This window comes from Pezoporus occidentalis, unplaced genomic scaffold, assembly GCF_034315485.1.
Source record: "Pezoporus occidentalis ecotype Australia unplaced genomic scaffold, CSIRO_AGI_Poc_V1 ctg57, whole genome shotgun sequence".
NCBI classification, from domain to species: Eukaryota; Metazoa; Chordata; class Aves; order Psittaciformes; family Psittacidae; genus Pezoporus; species Pezoporus occidentalis.
In genome coordinates this window covers 2745737-2768097 of record NW_026915910.1, presented here as the reverse complement: position 1 = coordinate 2768097, position 22361 = coordinate 2745737, and the positions used below count along the sequence as shown (strand labels likewise).

The 22361-nt window shown below is 42.4% G+C and overlaps 1 protein-coding gene across 1 annotated transcript; it reads left to right on the top strand.

Annotated features, from left to right (window-relative positions):
* Positions 1-7055: 7055 nt before the first annotated feature.
* MEP1A (meprin A subunit alpha) lies at positions 7056-20614 on the top strand. The gene is made up of 14 exons (XM_062638458.1): positions 7056-7662; positions 7843-7867; positions 7965-8018; positions 8891-8931; positions 9044-9122; positions 9458-9575; positions 10248-10427; positions 13344-13561; positions 14534-14683; positions 16367-16582; positions 17493-17951; positions 18922-19095; positions 19669-19876; positions 20347-20614. Exons 1-14 carry the CDS (start codon positions 7594-7596, stop codon positions 20492-20494), a joined length of 2139 nt encoding a protein of 712 aa, XP_062494442.1. The 5' UTR covers positions 7056-7593; the 3' UTR covers positions 20495-20614.
* Positions 20615-22361: the final 1747 nt, after the last annotated feature.

Sequence of the window (22361 nt, the reverse complement as noted above, 5' to 3'; positions counted from 1 at the left end):
TTGCATCCCAAGCAGAAGGAAGTGCAGCAGGAGGGCCAGGAGACCTCCTTGGATGGATAAGGAGCTGCTGAGGAAACTTCAAATGAAAAAAGAGGCTTATAATAAGTGGAAGCAAGGACAGGTGGCATGGGAAGAGTACAGGTATGTTGTCCAGAAAGCTAGGGACCAGGTTAGGAAAGCTAAGGCCGAGTTAGAATTAAACTTAGCTAGAGGTATTAAAGATAACAGGAAGGGATTCTACAGGTACATAGCAAATAAAAAACGGACTAGGGAGAATGTAGGCCCCCTCAGGAAGCTCTCGGGAGAACTGGCTACACAGGATTTGGAGAAGGCTGAGGTTCTGAATGACTTCTTTGCCTCTTTCTTCACTGGCAAACGCTCTGACCAAACCACCCAAGTCTTGGAAGGCAGATGCAGGGACTGTGAGAATGAAGACCTTGGGCCCACTGTAGGAGAGGAGCTGGCTCGAGACCATCTTAAAAATCTGAATGTACACAAGTCCATGGGTCCTGATGAAATCCATCCGCGGGTCCTGAAGGAGCTGGCGAATGAAGTTGCGAAGCCGCTGGCCATCATATTTGAGAAATCATGGCAGTCAGGTGAAGTTCCCAATGACTGGAAAAAGGGAAATATAACCCCCATTTTCAAGAAGGGGAAAATGGATGACCCAGGGAATTACAGACCTGTCAGTCTCACCTCTGTGCCTGGCAAAATCTTGGAGCAGATTCTCCTGGGTGGCATGCTAAGGCACATGAAAATCAACAAGGTGCTTGGTGACAGCCAGCATGGCTTCACTAAGGGGAAATCCTGCCTGACCAATTTGGTGGCCTTCTATGATGGGGCTACAGAACTGATGGACAGGGGTAGAGCAGTTGATGTCATCTACCTGGACTTGTGCAAAGCATTCGACACTGTCCCACACGACATCCTTGTCTCTAAATTGGAGAGACATCAATTTGATGGATGGACCGCTCGGTGGATAAAGAACTGGCTGGATGGCCGCACACAAAGAGTTGTGGTCAATGGCTCAATGTCCAGCTGGAGACCAGTAACGAGTGGTGTCCCTCAGGGATCGGTGTTGGGACCGGTCTTGTTCAACATCTTCGTCGCTGACATGGACAGTGGGATTGAGTGCGCCCTCAGCAAGTTTGCCGATGACACCAAGCTGTGTGGTTCGGTTGATACGCTGGAGGGAAGGAGTGCCATCCAGAGGGACCTCGTCACACTTGTGAGGTGGGCTGATGCCAACCTCATGAAGTTTAACCATGCCAAGTGCAAGGTCCTACACCTTGGTGGGAGCAATCCCAGGCACAGCTACAGGTTGGGCAGAGAAGAGATTCAGAGCAGCCCTGTGGAGAATGACTTGGCGGTGTTGGTGGATGAGAAAATGAACGTGAGCCAGCTTCAGTGTGTGCTTGCAGCCCAGAAAGCCAACCGTATCCTGGGCTGCATCAAAAGGAGTGTGACCAGCAGGTCGAAGGAGGTGATCCTGCGCCTCCACTCTGCTCTTGTGAGACCTCACCTGGAGTATTGTGTGCAGTTCTGGTGTCCTCAACATAAAAAGGACATGGAACTGTTGGAACAAGTCCAGAGGAGGGCCACAAGGATGATCAGGGGACTGGAGCACCTCCTGTGTGAAGACAGGATGAGGAAGTTGGGGCTGTTCAGCCTGGAGAAGAGAAGGCTGCGTGGAGACCTCCTAGCAGCCTTCCGGTATCTGAAGGGGAGCTGTAGGGATGCTGGAGAGGGACTCTTCATTAGGGACTGTAGTGACAGGACAAGGGGTAACGGGTTAAAACTTAAAAAGGGGAAGTTTAGATTGGATATAAGAAGGAAATTCTTTCCTGTTAGGGTGGTGAGGCACTGGAATGGGTTGCCCAGGGAGGTTGTGAATGCTCCATCCCTGGCAGTGTTCAAGACCAGGTTGGACAAGGCCTTGGGTGATACAGTTTAGTGTGAGGTGTCCCTGCCCATGGCAGGGGGGTTGGAACTAGATGATCTTAAGGTCTTTTCCAACCCTAATTATTCTATGGTTCTATGTTTCTTTCAGGGGAAAACATCATTTATGTGAGGTAACAGATGTAGATGTGAAAGTCTATGTAGTCTTCAGCTGTATTAAGAACATATTTCCTGATGTTAAGTGCTGTATGTAAATGCTCCAGAATAGGGTTAACACTGGGAGCCTTATTTGATATTAATGAGCACGGTAAAGTATGTTACTCTATTCCCATCAGCTTTGAGCCTCACCTTTTTGGACCAGTGCTCCTCTGAATACATCAATATATGTGGGATAATGCAGAGTGGACAAGATGGTGCTAACTGGGAGCACAGACTGGGCAAACCAGGAGATGAAGACCATACTTTGGTAGGAAGCTTTGTCAGTAACAAGTGTCATTTTAGAGGGTCATTACGCTTTATCATGGTTTTATGAGATGTGAGAATTAAGATATACAGAGATAAAGAAGTCATTAGAAATACTCTTCTATTAATGGTAATCACCGTATACCTCATGCTAAACATGACTCTTGAATTTCCAGATTGAAAGGCTAATAATGTTAATTTGAAATGATTAATCCTTATTTAAATCTTCTCCTTATAGTGTAATACCTCATGAAGAAATGACAGTTCAAGACTTAGCTGCTGTAAACTAGTGTATCTCCATTAAAATGGATTCCCCTTGAGGCATCCCCAGAGAAGGACATGCATAAGCAAATACCACAAGACACAAATTTTGTTTGTAGACACATTCTGACAAAGAAACCAATCCAGGGCCATCAAAATAGGAAGCTGAGCTTCAGCAATGTGTCATGGAGCATCAGGAAACCACCCTCAGAAGACTTCTTCAAGGGAGGGGTTGCAGTATGATGCAGAGCTGTAACAGGAGGGTTTAGCTGCTGGTAAATCAAAGTTTGTTTTTTGTGAGCTGCACCACAAAGGGAGCCTGAAAGATTGTGTTAGAAGCAAACCCTGTGTGATTTCCCCTCTTCCAAGGAGAGCATTGAATGGGGTCCTTTGGCTCTGCAGTGATTTAGACATGTATTGAACAAATATGATTGTGCTGAGCTCTGTAGTATTTTGATTGCCAGGACACAAGAATTAAGTAGAGTCTCCTGTTTTCAAAGGCAGTGGGGAGGAAATGAAGCACTGCAGAGGAGCATCATATATACAGTCCAAAAATCCTCAAGGAAAAAAGTTTCTTTGGAAAGTCACAGGCACATATGGTCACATCTGCTTCCTGATACACAAGTGGCTAGTCACTAAAGTGTCTCACAGAGCAGGGGAGTTAAAAAATACTGACTGGAAAACAAAGCCATTTCCAGGGGGAGGGAGTGAGAGATGGCTCTTGGCAGTAACAGGTCATGTTTGCTGCCAATGCTGCCTTTGATTGCAGTTCAGAGATCCTGGGGTTAAACCAAGTTTGCTAGAGGAGAGCAGGTGCATAGCAGGCAGGGCCAGGGAGTGCTCCTGTTCTTCTCACATGTGGTGTTTGAGAGGGCAGATGTGCACCCAGTGAAGAGCACAGTGTGAAAACCAGCTCTTGGAAGACCTTCCGAGCAGGGGGCAAAATGAACAGGAGAGTTGCTTTGGACCTGTCATTGGCACTTTCTTGTTTCTACAGGAACAAGTCCGTCTGGCTGTTGTTTGATGGGCTGCTTGCTTGCAGCTTGCAGGGTGTGCGGTTTGCTGACACTGTAAAGGCTCTGGATGTGTGATGGAGCATGTGGCTGGGGAGCTGACAGCAGCTTCCTGCCTCTCATGGCTAGTGACAGATAAATAACTGCTCAGCTTCAAGGAGGGGGGAGAAAAAAATGTTTAAAATGTAAGGAGTCAGCCTTCAGAAGTTTGCTGAGAGCAAACGCATCAGCAGTTCTGGAAAATAAGCAGCTTTATTGGGTATTTGTAGGGGAACTTACTGCAGAAGGACAGCAATGCTTATGGGAGTACATCCAAGCACCAGCACATAGCTGGAAACAGCAGTGGAGCTCAGGGCAGCATCAGGCAGCCATTCAGTCATTGTTCTCCACATGATCTCTGCTATTTGTATCAGCTGCCTCCCAGACTGACAGAAAATGCAAACCCATAGATGCAACAACAAGGTATTTGGAAATCCCCAGTGTGATGAAGCTTGAAAATATCCTTGCTGTCAGGAGAGACACTTCCTATATAGAGGGGATATATTGAGGCAATTAGGTGAAACTGATGTACTTGCTCAGTCTTCTTCAAGAATCATATTTAAAATTGGAATATATAGATTGTAGAATCATAGAATCACATAATCATAGAATGGTTTCTGTTGGAATGGACCTTAAAGCTCATCCAGTTCCAACCCCCTGTTATGGGCAGAGACACCTTCCACTAGAGCAGGCTGCTCCAAGCCCCATCCAGCCTGGCCTTGAACACTGCCAGGGATGGGACAGTCACAGCTTCTCTGGGCAACCTGTGCCAGTGCCTCACCTCCCTCACAGGGAAGAACTTCTGCCTAAGAGCTCATCTCAATCTCCCCTCTTTCAGGTTAAAGCCATTCCCCTTTGTCCTGTCCCTACAGGCCCTTGTAAAAAAATCCCTCTTCAGCTTTTTTGTCAGCCCCCTTAGGCACTGGAAGCTGCTCTAAGGTCTCCCTGGAGCCTTCTCTTCTCCAGGCTGAACAATCCCAGGTCTCTCAGTCTGTCTCCGTAGCAGAGCTGCTCCAGACCTCTGAGCATCTCTGTGGCCTCCTCTGGACTCGCTCCAACAGGTCCTTGTCTTCCTTATGTAAGTGAAAGTGTGCTTTCATATCTGAACTGCTGGAAACCTTGGCACAATACAGCACTGATGTGGTTTATCTTATGAAAGTTTGATCAAGTGTCTGGTGTAAATCTAACTTTCATTTGCTTCTCTTGAGGAACTCCAGAGTTAGTGCCCATGAGAAAAGAACATGGCTTAGGGGCAGTTTCCTTAAGACTGTTCCCAGATTAGCAAGGGTGTGGGGTGTCCGACAGTCACCATCCAAACAAACAGGTCACAGGATGCTCTTCAGCTGACAAAGAACATCACTAGAAATTGGCCAGCTTTCCCTTTAGTGTCTAAAACAAATTCCAGTATGGGTTTCAGGGTTCCAGTATGAGATTCAGGAGATACTTGTGAAGCACTGCTCTTCTGATGGGCTCATCTCCACCAGCTGTGAAGTAATCCATCATTGCTGACTAATGGTGGGTGGGATGAATCCATCACCCTTCTGAAGTAAATTTCCTTTGGAAAATGTCAGTGACTGCAAGGTGAAAACACTTTTATAAGTAACTAATCATTAAACCAGGTCTGACCGTAGTACAGGGGGCAGAGCACTGGTCTGAGATAGGAGAGGACAGTTGAGGGCATGCTGTGACAATCCATTCGCTCCTCATGACCAAGGACTGTGAATGCCAGGCTGTGAACTCTCCTGGCAGGGGAATTTCTCCCTTGCTTTTCATGGGGGAAAAAGTGCAAAGTTTTTGTTTTCATTGTAGCAGAGAATGGAGAAACTTTTGAAATGGCAAGAACTGTGAGATGGAAAAGTTGCTTCCCATGAATGCTCAAACCAGGAACGTGTGCTGCCTACTAAAATGCAAAGGGCAGTCTACACTTCTGGTGTACAGAATGGCCCAGCTTTTCTGCAGGTTATGTAGGGCACCCAGCAGTGCTCCCAAGTCCCCTTCAGCAATAAGAAAAGCAGCTGAGGGCTCTTTGTGCTTTCCCTGAACAGTGCTTTGTACCAGGAGCAGTTCACTGTGGGAAATTCAGTTTCACTGTGTCAAATAGATGCCAGTGGTCTCCAGAACATTTGCAGCTACTGAGTGAAATTGTAGTTAAGAATTTTTATGACTGGTTAGGAGACTGCATTTAGTCTCCAGTTATAAATGGGTTCAGCTTAATTTCTAGGTATTAGATTGAGTATGGTCACATTTATAAGGTTCTAGTCTGCATCTGAATACTAATTTTGATATCAAGAGCAGTGTTACACTGCTCCCTGATGGAGGTTGGGAATTGTTTCTGTCCAACCACTGGGGATCTGCTCCATGCCTCCTCCTTCTCCACAAACTTTTCCACCCTCTCCCCTCACCTCCCAGCCCTGCTTTCAGATCACTTCTGACCCAGGCCCTCTACTCTATCACCCCAGTACCCTTACACCTCAGTAACCCCAGGATCCCCTGCCATGCATGCCTGCAGCTCTCCTCCCTTCCAGTTTCCCCTTCTTCCCATGAGATGGCCGCATAACCGTAGTCCTCTACAAACTCAAATTTATGCCTACAGAATGCTTATTTATAGACATTCTCTTTAGTTCTTTTGGGTAATTTTTAAGTTAAGGGGACTAAAACCCAAATGTTTTAAGAATACTTTGATTTTGCTCCAGTTTTTTGTTCCTTTCTCATGTCTACTGCTACATATCTGCAAATCATGGACTTTTTGCTGTGTTTTGACTCTCTTTGCTCAACTGTGAAAACAGCCTTTACACGATTTATCTTGAAAAATGCTTGTCTTTTGCTGGTAGTGGAAGCCGTGTGTGAGGCACCTCCACAGCACTTCTTGTCTTCCTACTCAAGCTCTCTATATTGTGCTGTAGGTGGTTATGTCGTGCTACAAGCCTTTTCCTACTTTATTGCTGAGCATAGAGGTGAACATCTTCACCTTCATTCCTTGTAATTTCAGATGTGAAATGAGGAAATAGGATTCAATTGCCTAAGTTGAAGGCATTGAGACACTCCACGGAACATGGGACATTTGCAAGTGGGTAACAGGTATGATGCAGGACCTGTGGGAGACCTAGAGCTTTCTGGAGCCTTGCTCAGTTAGCCCACATACTTCTCTGATACATGTTCCTGAGAAAGAAGATAGCAAAGTGGAGGACAAGAGTTTATCATCTCTGAAGTCCACCACAAATGAAAGAAACATCAGGCTGGAAGGCCAAGTATTTACTGATATATGTAACTGTCTATGGAGGCAAAGAATGGCCATTTGTGTACTGGGGCATCAGTCCTGGGATGGGATCAGCTGTGGAAAAACACTGTCAGGGCATTCATAACAATCTCTCTTTTATGCCCATGGCAGGGGGGTTGGAACTAGATGATCTTAAGGTCCTTTCCAACCCTTACTATTCTATGATTCTATGATCTCTAATCTTTACAATGTGATGTTAATTATTACTTGAAAACAGCATTGGGCCAAATTCTAATGTCACTGGAGTGCTATAAACCTACAATAATTCTGCTTCAGCATTTGGCTTTCCTCCTGTGTGGCTGCGATCATAATGCTGACAAATAATAAGCACGGTGGAAGGAGTCAGCAACTTTGGACCAAATTGAGATTGTACACAAAGTCTGGGTAAGACTTTCACCAAGTGCACTGAAGACATGAAGTTATCACATTCCTCTTTGTAATATATATATATATATATGGACTTTGGTAATCAATAACAACAATGCCGTCACGTGCCATTTACAAAGAAAATCTTGATGTTATAATAATATTGCAAAGGTGGAAAGATAGAAGCTGGTTGGCTGATGTTCTGTGGAAAGCTCAGCAGCATGCTTTATATATTGCCAGAGATGAGAGGGACCAGCTTCTTTTTCCATTGCAAAAATGAGCTCCAACATCTTCCCACTCTGCCTAGTGCTTCTATTACACTTTCTTTATGCTACTCCAGTCTCTGTAAGTAGAAACCTGACTTCTTGTCCTGGGTTCAGCAGTAGCAGTCATGTTTCTCCTTTGTGGTAGCTGGTGCAGTGCTGTGTTTTGACTGCTACTGCTGAACCCAGGACACTTCTATAGGGTCCTTTCAGTCCACAGACATCTCTTACCTTATAATGGGTGTATTTTATTCTCTTTCAGGTCAGGCACCTCTCCCGTGAAGCTGGTAAGTGATCTATGAGCTGTTTTGAGTTTTGAAGCATTTTCATCTGCTTGCTGTGTGCCACCACATCTGAACACATGATTTTTTGTCTGTCTTGCAGCAGCAGATGTTGATGGTGGTGAGACAATCAGTGACATTCCAGATATAAACTTAGGTGAGTTCATATCTAAATTCTTGTAAAACCTGAAAAATTATGAGCAAAATAATGAATTTTTCAGTGTGGTAAAAAAGACATGGGTGACTGCTGGTCAGGTAGTTCATGGTAACAGGAGAAATATAATTTAGTGAGCTCTGAATTACCATCCTCTGGATATAACATGTAAACCTATCCTAGTACTGTATCCCTGTGTAAACATGGGATGCAGATGTCTTTCATTTTTGAAGTTTGGACAGGATCCATGATGTAAGGCAGTATCACGCTGTATCGATTGGAAAAGCTCTAAGTTCCACTAGCATTTTTCCCCCCTTTCTATATTTTTTCTATATAATTATATAGAAGTTTTACAAAGTGGAAGAGAGCTTACATGTTTATTGAGCTTCTGAATAAGTGGTAAGGAAATCAAATAGAAAAGATACAACAGACTTGTGGTTTAACAGGACAACACTCTACTGTCTTCCTCTACTTTTATATTTCTTGTAATACAAATTTCCATATCTCCTTTGATAATTTTGCACTGTATGATATTCTTCCTGATGCATTACTCAATATTACCATATTCTCTAGAGCACTGTCTCATGGTATGACTGACTGATAGCAAGCAAGAGGTGATCAAACTAGACAAGGATAATGGTTTCCACCAGATTTCTGCCACCAGAAGTGCAGCCATCGCTGGGTAGCAAATATTGAGTAGAAACTACTGTTACTTTTAGGCCTTTATCAGAATGAAGATGCTGGTCCTTCTTTATTTTCTGTAAATGCCCAAGGACATTTGTCTTCTATAAGTAAGCTCAATATGGTTTATGAGATGAAATACAGTCAATATTTAATATTTCATTTACATTATCTTTCATTAAATTACTTTTCAGCTGCTGGACTGGACCTCTTTCAGGGTGATATCTGGCTCCCTGTAAGTAATTAAAAATTTTATATTTATCATTTATCCTAATTGTATTTTTTTGGTACAAATCAGCCTATATCCTTACCACAGATGCATCACCAGCTGCTAATTTCCTTTTCAGATAAAACCCTTAAATGCCCTAAGAAATGAGAGCTACAGATGGAAGTTCCCCATTCCCTATATTCTGGCTGATAACCTAGGTAATGCAAATACTTTATGCAGATTTTAGTTCCCATCCTTATCTGCACTGGTGTCACTGTGATAAAAAAACCCTGTCTTTTTCAGAACTGGTTCTCTCCCATTCAAATTCACTAATAACTAGATGGCTCCTTTATATCAAACCCTTTTTTTTTTTCTTCTACAGCTATCATAACAAAACATAATTTAATCAAATTAATTTTTCTTTTCCATTTTTCTTTCAATCATCTTTCTTTTGGTCCTACATGTATATCTGTGTGCATATTTTATCTCTTCAGAATGAATGATCTGCAGTGTGTGTTGTACTAAAGATACTCTCCTGATGCATGTTTTCCAGATCTGAATGCCAAAGGGGTAATACTCCAGGCATTTGAAATGTTCCGTCTTAAGTCTTGCGTTGATTTTAAGCCTTATGAAGGAGAGAGCACCTTCATATTCTTTACAAAAGAGAGCGGGTAAGGGTTATACCAACTTCTGTTTAGTTTTGCTGTGGAGAATCAGCCTGGAATTCATTTCACTTGACTTTAAGAGTCTGAAAGTTTAGTCTAAGTTTGTTGTCAGCAGAGAAAAAGAGGCCACCAAGCAAGCAATATATCTTATCTTCTTACACACAAAGCTTGCAAACAGCTGCCTCCCTCTGCTGACTGCAGAGGATATTTAGATGATGAACTTGGAATGGGTATATGGTTACTCTTTGATGAGGTGAATCTCAGCATTGCTGAGTTTTCACCAACTGCTTCCACTTTCCCGCCTAGGGTTGCTTTCCATTTCAGTGGTGGGTGAATTGACCCCCATGTACATTCTCTTAGCTTACCAAGGATGTGAATAACCAAAATTTAGGGTTTGAAATCTTTGTAAGACAGTTCAAAAAAAAGCTGTGGAAAGCCAGTTTATTGTAGTATTGCTAGCCTCATGCAAGCAATAGTGAGTATGTTTTAGGGTTTTAGTCTGCTTTCAGAGTAGAGTATCTGTAAAATATCAAGGTCAGCATCTAACTAATGATTTATGTAACTTCTTTTATATTTAAACCTTTTGGATATTACTTTAAATACAATGAGCAGACTGAGAACTTAAATAAATTAGAGAAAACACTACTTAACAGACAATAAAATCTTTCTCTTTCTCAGGTGTTGGTCCCTAGTGGGGGACCAGCAGACAGGACAGAGCCTCTCTATTGGGGCAGGGTGTGACTACAGAGCAATTGTGGAACATGAGGTCCTGCATGCTTTAGGATTTTATCACGAGCAGTCGAGGACGGACCGGGATGACTATGTGACGATCTGGTGGGATGAAATTATTGAAGGTGGGTTTTGACTTACAAGTCAGATTTTGTCAAGTGTGGATTCATTGCTATCTTATTTTCCCACCTAGATTTTAAGACTTTCTTAAAGTTATGATTTCAGAAAGACTGGGCCACACCGGAGACCACTGTAAATCAGTCAGTACATGTAGTGGGATTTTGCTACGACTTCTCTGGTCTTTGACCAGAGACTGTCTAAGGCCAGAAGAGAGAGGCCCTACTTGGAAGTCAGAGGACTTTATTTCCCCTTGGCTCCAGGACTGGTCTGCTCTCTGATTTTGAGCAAATTGCTTCCCCTCCCCATGAGTCTGTTTTCTCTTGCCGTGTAATATAAGTTGTAAACTTAGTGGGATGGCGAGCTTTGAGGTGGCTTTTCTTTAATCGAAGGTCCTCTCAAAATATGAAAGATTTTTATACTCAGAGATTCAGGCTTTCCTGAAACTGGAAAGATTTACTTTGAACATGGAGAAGACTCAAAGTTATTACATCAGATGGGACACATAAACCAGAGCTCTATCCTGCTCTACTGCTGCAGGATCTTGCTTTCAGGTTTAGTATCACCAGATTCAGTGGCTTTATGAGTTTCAGTAGAGTCTCCACAGTTCCCCTGGTTCCCAGGCAGTTCGTCCTGCTGTCTCCTATGAGAACGGTTCTGTACAACTTAATGATCACTTATTTGAAGAAGAGTGAATGGGAGTCTATAACAAAATCTGAAAGGCATGCTGGCAAAGACACCAGCTGTAAACTCTTGTTCCCAGTGGTGGTGCTTTGCAATGCCAGTAATGGCAGCAGTGCAGCAAAGGTGCCCTGCCATTGCTCGTACTCTGCATGAACAAGCTCATCTCTTCAGTCTTCAGAGTTAGGCACTCACCATCTTTGCAAATAAGTGAAAACTACATGAAAAATAGTCATCAGAAAGGAACAAGATTCAGAGAATGCTGTGTTCTTTTTTGGATAGGTAAGAACTGATGGTATGAGCAGTTTCTGCTGACCTCTAAGAGCAGTATCTGATATTTTAAATTGTTCCAAGTTGAATGCTCTTGTGCATTACTACTTGCCTTTACTCAGTAGTCTGTAATGTCTTTTGGGGTGGCTAAGCAGTAGATAGAATGGGGATATTGATTTTTCAGACCATTTTTATTGTTAGGATTAGCGCTAAAACCAATTCAGGTTATTACTAACTTGATCTTATCTTGGGTCGTGGTGATGAAGATAATGATGATGTTAATAATATCTAGACTCTGACTTTTGGACCCCTTTTTTTCTGCATACTGTAACTAACTACTTCTAAAGCAAGAAGTTTTACAATGTACTTATAATGCACTGCTGTGGGCTCCATGATGTACAGAGGTATGGAAAAGCTCTACAAAACAGTGCCAATTCTCCATGCTTTTTTTTTTTTTCCTCCTCCAAAAGAATACGTCATTGAATCCTCCTAATGTTATCTGTGGTGTATTCAGTAGTTACAAATCTGGAACGCTAAGAAAATGATAAAGCTGATGGACTTCAGTGTGACTCTGTCCTGGAGCTGTCCTGATATCACTACAGTCAGTTCTGTAGGTTTCCATCCATTACTGTAAAAGCTCATTTTCCAGTTAGGCAAGTTTGTTAAGTAGAAAACTTCTGCTATAGTCATTTGAAAGATGCCTGTTCCTCTAAAGGGGAATAAGGCTGATATGATGGTGCTCTCTGGTGTGGGGCTGTGAACATCTGTTCCCATAATTCTGATCAGCAACCCCAGATTTAACAGCATGGTAACAGGTTTTGCCGTAATGAATTCTCATAAACTGCAATGCAGATAGCTGGCTGGCAAGAAGAGATCTTCTGTTCATGTTGCCGTTGACAGAAAATCTAATAAGCCTGATAGACTTCAGAGAAAACCCACAGGACAGCCTAATGAAAATGCCACCTCGAAGTATGGTTTATTTCTCTTAAAAACACACAGAAGTTACCCTTTGCCTGGTAATGATCATTACACAAGCCTGTGCTCTGCCAAGATACTTTCCCCAGCTATTAAAAGTGATAGCACTCAATCAGCAAGATTCTCACTCTTTTAGATAAAAGATGTGATTCAAGTACCTGTAAGAAAACAATCACAAGTTCTTATACAATCTCAGACCTTGGACTGAAGACCTTTGCACACAGAATGGACTTGCAGAAGGGAAGGGCAGTCTTTACACAGAGAAGCTGTAATTATCCACCAGTCCAGTCATGTGCTTTTTGTTCTTGGAGAAAGTCTCTTTATACTTCATACCAAAGTCTGTGAAGTGGCTCACTTTCTTTGTCCTAGCAGACATCTTCATAATGAAAAACTTTTCCTAAGGAGAAATTACTTGGCCAAGAAACCATGAGAAACGTGTTTCTAAAAGACATTTCAATAAAAATATCATGGCAATATTGTCAATCTAGGATAAAAACATCCTGCCACCTCCATTGCTAATGTGTTCTTTGCTTCAAACAAGAACAGAACCTGGAGCCATTCCAGGAGTGTCATACTTGTCTCCTTAATGATTGGAGGGCTCCAGGGCCTCTCCTTGTCCATATGTGATCTAATATTTGCATCAATATTCACAGGCTCTAGATTGGAGCACATTAATCCTTAAATTCAATTCCTTAGAATGCTTACTATCAGACAGTCTAATCTGACCTCCTGTATATCCCATTCCTTACAGAACATTGATATTTGATTTTGAACTTACTGAAGACACATATAAGAGTGAGAATTGCAATCTAAAGACACTGCTTTGTCATCCAAATGACTTCATAAGCAAATCTTGCTAAATTTGGATATTTCATTGTAAAGTAACTGCTTTTGTATGTATAAATTCTGCTTCATAAAACTGTATCCAAGGGGTCATGCAAAAGCCATTTTCTTTCCAATTTCTCTAAGCATGAAGCACTTTTCTGTTCTTTTACCAGACAGAGAGCACAATTTTGTGAAATACGAGGACAGCTCCATCACTGACCTGAACACCCCGTATGACTACGAATCACTGATGCACTATCAACCATTTTCATTTAACAAAAATGAAAGCATCCCCACGATCACAGCAAAGATACCAGAATTCGATAATGTAATTGGACAACGTCTAGACTTCAGTGCCATTGACCTGGAAAGACTGAATCGAATGTATAACTGCAGTAAGTCGTAATGTAACCATGGCAAACTGTTTCTTTGTTGGTACTTGAGCCTGGCTGGTTCACCTCCCTTATAGCTCTGAAATGACAAAAACTTTTCTCGGATGCTTGTGGGGAAGTATGGGAGAGGACCTGTGGTGTAAAGACCAAAACGGTTTATTCCTTCCTCACCCCTCTCTTTAGCTCTGCTACTTTCATTACTTTTGTAAAAGTTTGATTACTCAATGAAAGTCAATCCATTCACATCTTTTCTTCTGTGTTGCTCCTAGGGGTTCAGATGTGTAGCTATGTTCTGCTAGTGTTTGGGCAGCTTCATTGTGGGTTTTTTGACATGAATGCAACTATACTTCTTCCTTTTGTTACTGATGTTTGGTTTTTATTAGATTATTTTGCACCTGAGATGGGCTAAGTCTAGAGTACCACACTGTCTAGTTGGTTGCTAAGCTGGTTGAAGATGTTATCACCACATGTTATTATTAGTGAGAGTTATTGTCCCCATGATCTGTCAACAGAAGCATCAATTTGTAGCAAATTCAGCTGGACTGGTCCAAGGTAACTGAGTGGACTTTGCTTGAAGTGGAAGAACAGTGCTCCTACTCACCAAGCAGACAAGTAAGCCATGCAGAACCATAACCTCCAGCTGAGGAATGGTTGAATACAGCAGCATTGTTCACAAAGTGACTTGTTTATCCAAGGCTTGCAAGCAGGCACAAAGACAGCCACCAGAACTCACTGTGTTTCAGCTGCCGCATGGGAGTTTAACCTTCTGCAAAGTGGTCAACTCTTGTTACCTTTATGCAGGGAATCCCTCCAGGAATCATATCTGTCCTCTTTTGAGTCTTTGGGCTTGCCTGTGCTGTGGGTTGTCTTTTTTACTGGATGTCTATACTGCTTTAAACAAAACACCCTAAAATTGGAGCAGAAATTGTAATGAAATACTACTTCTAAAGTAACTGAGTGTGCATTGCTTTTCAGCTTCAACTCACACTTTTTTGGACCAGTGTTCTTTTGAGATTGAAAATATCTGTGGCATGATTCAGGGCACCAAAGATGATTTAGACTGGGTACATCAGCAGAGCAGTGCTGCAGGGCAGGATGACCACACACTTTCTGGGCATTGTAGAGGTAAGCTAAACAGAATGCTTTCCCGTGGAAAAGGGGTTAGCTGGAGTAATGGTCCTTTGTGTATGTCTGTACTGGTATGGTGTGTTTTAAATACAGCATCTTTAAAATCTTTTCTGAACCTGTTATTGCAGTCAACCCTTGAGAAAACCCAGCATCGGCTACTCTGAAAACACAGGAGTATAGGACCGTATTTAAGATACTACCTAGCAAACAGCCGAGTTGTAGCATTTCTAGTTAAGCAAAAAGCCCTTTTCGTTTTCATATGTCTTGGCCATGTGTCAGTTTATGGTTGCACTTCTGCTCTTGTTAATCTTTTTCAACATAGTGGAATGTTTTCCACACCAGCAAGATAAAGTGGAACAAAGAACAATCTTAACTAAAGACCTTTTAAATATAACCTGGAAAAGGATTTACTGCAACTTCCCAAGTCTGAGTAAGAGTTGGGTTACTGAATAAAACGGCCCTCATAGCCACCCATAAAAGTTCTGTTTGCTCTGTTTGCAAAGTAAATGAAAAATTAAGCCTGAGGAGTGCTGGTTCTGGAGGTAGAAGAAAGTTACAAAGTATTTTATGATAGAAGTTTAAGGATAATTTTCTTTCTCATACAGTAATTTTTCTGGTCTTTAGAGGAAAAAGGTAGAGCCAGCCAAAGTCACAGCTGCAGCATACTGGCTTACAACAGAGAATAAAGATTAAATCCCAATAGGCAATTCTGAAAAGCAAGGGCCTTATTTGTCATTATTTAGACAGGGTAAACTACTACAGGCTCAAAAAAATAGTTCCTTTTCTGGTAAATTTTGCCTAAGTACAAAGTGGGGGAATCCTGGCCTAAAGCAGGTGAGGACTTGGCACAGGTTGCTCAGAGAAGCTGTGGCTGCCCCATCCCTGGCAGTGTTCAAGTCCAGGTTGGATGGGGGTTGGAGCAACCTGGTCTGGTGGAAGGTGTCCCTGTCCCTGGCAGGGGGTTGGAACTGGATGAGGTTTATGGTCCCTTCCAACCCAAACTATTCCATGATTCTATAATATGTTCACGTGATACCAAGATAAGATATGTGTGCAAACACTCAATCTCTTGTAAATGTCAGGATAAAAGTAGACCCTTGAAATTTAAAGTAAAACCACTTCAGAAAAGGTTAGTGGGAAATTAAACTAGAGGGGCAATAACTCTTAAATATTTTCCTCAAAATGAGTTTTGAAATGTCCTTGGGCAAGCTGTAAAAAAGATCTTCATGTGCAAGTTCAGAAGAGTGCTAGTTTTGTACCCAGGGCATTTTTATTGCCTTATCACTGATAAGAAGTTATCTTACTCTTTACAAGATAATATAGCATACAATCTCCAAGACCTTATCTTTAGATTATCTTGAGTATAAATCAAATAAAAAAAAAATACATCTACTAATTACTTGCAGTCAGCACTGAACACTTTGTCTTACATCTTTGACATTCCTGAGACATCCAACCAGACCAACTAATGCAACATTGACATAAGCTGCCAGCCATATGCTAAACTACTAGTCCTGTTCTTATCCTGGTCTGTTTTGGATGGTTATCACATACTATTTCCTCTACTATTCATGTTAAGTACTACACTTATGCCTACTAAAAGAGTGGAGTTGAAATGGTAAATTTGCTCCATGCAGCCACAGGAAATCTGGAGATGGTAACACCACGCTTTCTTTGCAGATGCTGGCTATTTCATGTACTTCAGCACCAGCTCTGGTAAGGCAGATGAGGTGGCAATCCTGGAGTCTCGAATCCTTTATCCAAAGAGAACTCAGCAGTGCCTCCAGTTCTTCTATAAAACCACAGGAAGCCTTTCTGACAAGCTGATCATCTGGCTTAAAGAGGATGATGGCACTGGAAATGTTCGCAAGTTGAGGAAAATTCAAACCTTTCAAGGTAATTGTGGTAATATGAGGATAATCTATAGTATTAGAGATGGGAGGGAAGCGTTGCCTTACTGAGTCCATGAATGAAGTGGATTGGCACAGGAATCAAAAGATTTTCCTAAAGCTACTAGAATAACTTGCAGTTGGCTATGGAGTTTGGCATTCTGTAAGGGCATTTAGCAATGAAACTATGGGTTGTAATAATGTAATTTAGATGCTGGACAGCAGAAGTCACAATGTTCTTAATAATGTTACACTTAGTGACTGAGATGGACCCAAACTCTGCTAGAGATCTGTTGACTAGATCTCCACTGGCTATATTATCTAACAGTGAGCTGGTCAGATGTAAATACCTGTGCTCATCTGTATTCATTAAGAACCCCAGCTTGATTTTTGCATGGTTGGAAATATAAAAACTTATGTAATTCTGGAAATCTGAACTGAGTTCCCACTTCAGGTGATTTTGCTAAATGGGACAAATTCAGCCATGGCACTGTGCCTTTCTTGTGTCAAAACCCAAGACCTGTGATAACCTGCCTGTATCAACCTGCAGCAGTTTGCAGGGAAGAGTAAGTCCCTGGGAAAGTGGCAACAGCAGTTAAGTCTAACACACTGGGTCTTACCCACTTGTTATGACTCGGCCCTTAGCCTGTTCCTGTTACATTAGAGACTGACATTCACTGATGTTTGAAGAGTTCCTAATACAATGTCTCCAAAGCATTTAGATGGTAATGTGAATGTGAATGGTAATTATGTGAATACATAATAATCACAATACCAGTTTAAGATCTCTAGCCTTCAGGACTCTGCGAGAGGTCCAGTTGTCCAAAAATGCAGTTGGAATGGGTGGCTAGGGGTAAGCCGTTTCATCGTAGCACTAATCATACTGATGGCAATGTTTTACTTTCCTTTTACCAAAGCGGATGATGACTATAACTGGAAAATTGCCCATGTAACCCTCAATGCTCAGAAGAAGTTCCGTTACCTCTTCCAAGGAGTAAAGGGCAACCCTAGCTCTTCATCTGGTGGGATTGCTATCGATGATGTCATGCTGACAGAGACTCCTTGTCCCACAGCTGTGTGGATCATTCGGAATTTCAGCCAATTCCTTGAAAACACATCAAGTGATGTTATTCAAAGCCCCAGGTTTTATAGCCCTGAGGGTTATGGTTTTGGCATAAGTTTGCATCCCCACTCCAGAATCAGTGGCTACAGTCGTATTGCCTTTCACTTGTGCAGTGGAGAGAACGATGGTGTTCTGGAGTGGCCAGCTCTGAACCGCCAAGCTGTACTCACAGTGCTGGACCAGGACCCTGACGTCCTGAAAAGGATGTCCTCAAGCAGAAGCTTCACCACAAGAGCAGATGATGTTAGCTCAGGTAAGTGATGTCTGCCTGGAAGAATGATGAAAATGAAAGCCAAGGAACTTGAGTCAGAGTATTGAACATAGGACTGAAAAGCTGAGCAACTTTGGCTGTATTTCCCAATCTGGGACACTTTCTTGCATATAACTCAGAATTCCTGTCTGTGAAAGATCAACTAATGTGAAAAATGACACCTAGAAGGTTGGTGTTATTATAAACTGTCCCTGGGATATCTAAGTTTGAATCTAAATACAGAGTTCTAAGAGCTGGCAATTCCCATCCTACCTGTGTTTTGCCCATTATGATAGGTGGCATATCACCACAGGATGGTGTAGTGACAGCAGGGTGCTGTATTCCATTATTAAATCAGCAATAATTTAAGTTAAAACTGCGTTTTGGAGACTTGGCTAATTTGAACATACATGCTCTGAATTCACAGCATTCACATTGTAGCTGTATTTAAGAAAAAAATATCTGTGAGATCAGTCTGCAGCACCTGAAGCCTGTCTTGCTTGGCTGGGTGTAGGCTGCTTTTTCCAGTGGAAGCTTAGTACACACCTTTTCAGTAGGAGCGTTTAAGCCTTAGGTGTGAATATGTTTAACAGAACCATTGCAGTGAACAAGATCTGGTAAATTCTAAAGCATAGGTACCTAAAAAAACAGTAAGGAATGCCCTTACACAGAAGGGAGCTCTTTCTTAGGTGACAATGAGAAGGTAACTTGTGTTTGGTTAGTCCTTAAGGAAAGGGGAGTTGTGGAATTTCAATGCCCTCATATGGACTAAGAGTCTTCATGCAGACCATATCTGATGATCTGCTGGCACCCATAATTTGTCAGTCCTCTGTGATTTGTTTGGGTATTTCAGATCTGAATTTGATTTTACAGCAGAAGTCCCATTTAACACTGTAATGCAGAAATAAAGGCATGTCACACTTCCAGCTGCAAACTTTGTGGCTCTTATTCATCACTTATATTCTCTTTGCAGATGATAATGAAACCTCAATATGGGAGAAACCATCAATTGTTGGGAATTTTGATGTGTCATGCAATTGCTATAGAAGTGTGTCCCTGGGGTGGAATAGCTTCATATCCCACAGACAGTTAAGACGGAAAAGCTTTCTGAAAAATGATGACCTAATTATTTTTGCGGAATTTAATGGTAAAGACCCTCTTCCTGGTTCTTCTTACAAAAGCAAATTGGTGATCCTTTTCTCTTTTCATACATCCAAGTAACTATTGCCACTTGAGTTGTTGTCTCTTCTAATGGGCATCAACTTTTAAAGGCATTTCTGTGCCTTAGTTTCAGGTGGGTGATGATGATTAAAGTGACTATGAGTTCAGAGGAATCTAAGTGGCAATAAGTTACTGAAGGTTAACTTCTGAGACAGCTTTAAGCACCCTAACCAGTAGCTGTGTCCATTTCTAAGCATTGAACATAATGAAAGGCCATCTCTGTTGTTCATATTTTCAAACAGAACAGCCATACTTGGCATAATTTTTTGAAATACAGAATACCACTGATTTACCTAACTATTATTTTCTACTTTGTGTTTTGAATACGAAGAACTTGCTGTGGTATGGCAGGAGCTCTGTATGGCAAGAGTTCTGTAAAGGAAAAATGGAGAAGTACCCTCTAGTTCACAGAGCAGCCTGTAAGCCCCTGGTATGAAGAATACTACATATAGCATCACTCCTGTCTGATGTCTGTCTCCTCTTTTTCCTTTTTTAAAAGACCTAAGTCACCTCAATAACACTGAAGTTCCTGTTGGACCTGAACAAACTGCCTTCAGGAAAGGTCTCATTCTTGAAAGGCAGAAGAGAGCAGCTCAGGACATACAGCCCATTGAAGACCAGCTGCCTTATCTGCAAGACCCGTGTGACCCAAACCCTTGTCAGAATGATGGAGTCTGTGTGAATGTGAAAGGAAGACCAAGCTGCAGGTACCACAGACCTCTTCCCTGCTTGCCTTGACTTGCCCACCCCTCTGGGAGGGGGGGGGAAGTAGGTGGGGTTGGGGGTCAATGAGCAAGCGGCTGTGTTGTTCTGGGTTGCCGGCTGGGTTTAAACCACTACAATTCTTACGCAAATGATGCAGCTATTAAGTAAGTATTCAGAGCTACACATTTCAGAGGTCTAAGCCACTAGGTTTTCAAGGAACAGTAGGAGCAAAACATGTTACTGCTGTGACCAGTTTTAACTAGCAACCATAAGGGGAGGCAAAGAAACCCCATTCTCTGGTGCTTCCAGGGTATGTAGGTAGCTTCCAAATAAGGTGGGGATGTTGTAACATGAACCCCTCTGATGGGAACTGCCCACTGAGTGTGGGATACTGAGTGTGAGGTCCTTGGTGTGGACCTATAGGGCAGGACAACACTCCTGTTCCATATTAATCTGTACTTGATTTTCCCAGGTGTCCATCAGGACAAGCCTTCTTCTTCACGGGTGAGAGATGTCAGTCATGGCAGGTCCATGGGAACATCCTGGGACTGACAGTTGGTGGAATTGCTGGAACCATTGTCTTAACCATCGTCCTCATTTCTGTGATGGTGAGAAGATAAAAAGCTGCAGGAGGATAAATCACAGCCTGGTATTAATCCATAGTTCATGAGACATTGGGTTTCAGTGAAAAATTTTGAATACAGCTTGTCGAAAACCAGTCAGTGTATGTATGTGTGTATGTATGATGTAACCAAATAGCTGTTTACACTGTAAGACTTCACAGTTAAAGAACATAACGTAGAACTGTTGTCTAATGAAAGTTCATACACTGCCTTCCTTGTGTATTCTTTGCATGTTTCTTTTTTAATTCATCCAATAGCAAGCAGTCCAACAATGCTGAGAGTCCATGCATTTACTCTCAACAACAGTTCAAACTTAAATACTGGTAGAACCTCTCAAAACACTGGAAAAAGTCACACAGAAGCACGTATGTTAAGATTCTACAAATGTTTACAGAAATTGCTCAAGAAGTCCATTTTGGGAATGGATGAAAGGTGCCATGGCCACAGGTGAAGTGCAGTTTTTGGGAACTCCTGGAGCTCAAATGAAAGTAATCACCATGGGTAAACTGCAAATACTGCACTCAGCCCATAAGCTACAAGCTTAAGAAAAATCAGGTGCTAAGCACTGGAGTCTTCGGTGGTTCCTCTCTCCAGTGAGCCTGCGTTATAATTAACTTGTACACTTCCTGGGATCAGTCACTGTAGGATGTAGCTGACGGCATCTCTTGGCTCTCAAACATCACATCTAATAAAGGCAGCTTTCTCACAGCTATTGGAGCAGAATATTGAAAGAATGACTCTCTAAGGCTCTGAAAATCTATATTTAGGCTCCTTAAATAGACCTGTACTGAAGTTGCTCAGAAGCATTGATTAACTGTAGTTTCTAACATGAGACCTTGTTTAATCTGTACTTCTGAATACAGGTCAGTTCCAGGAAGGCCTCCTAACTCTAACCCCTTGGGAGAAGGACTATAATAAGCCTTGCCATCTAAAATCACTCTGAGAAGTGGCTTTTGGAAATTCTAGATGAGATTTTTATTCTTGTATGAAGGAAAAGATCTGCTTTGTGTGCAAACACAAACAGTAGCTGAAGTGTTGGTCATTTTTGCTTGAGGCCAAAGCATGTGTAGCTCTTTATTTCCTGTTGAAACTTGCATTTAGGGCATTCATTTTCCTGAAAGCAAAGAGCTGTTTCCAACTGTCCCTTGCTTAACAAACAGCACTTGCATGAGAACTGGGAATTCCGTTGTTAGAGAACAAATCCCTTTCTTTCTAACTTCCACAGGCTTTCAGTGCAGAACCTCAGTCTTGCTTGTGTGCCCCAGGCCTGTATGGGTGGTGGAGCTGCATTACAGCCCTGCAACCCTGGCATGGGTTTGAAGCTGCTGATGCTTTGCTTGCCTTACCCACCTATTTTACCTCACAGCATTGAACTGGAACCAACAGTGGTCCAAGGTAATGGAGACTGGAGATCTGGATCATAGGGAATGCACACACCACATCCTCTTAGCTTCTGCAAAAGACCCCTGTAACCTACAGAAGATCCTTTGGAGCCACCAGGTGTCATCAGCATTGCTTGCAGCTCTTGGCCACAGGAGAGATGTGAAAGGCACAGCTCAGACTGCCTGAGCTTTGAACCGAGGGCGTCTTTGCCAGCTCCCAGCCCTAAACTTAGTCTGTCCCCTAGGAGGAGCTGTCTCAGCAGTACTTCTCAAGCAAGGTGCCTGTCCTCTCTCTTTTGGGTTTTCTCATCAGCAATGGCGTCACTCAAAGGTGTGAACCTGCCCTCGTTCACTTAGCCAGGGCAAAACGGGGTCTGCAGCCCAGGCTTCATGGGGCAAAAGGGGTAGAGAAGTCTTCCACAGTGATTTCTAGGGCATTTCAGACTTCAGCTTAAAGACTCAGCCGCTTGCAAACAACCGCA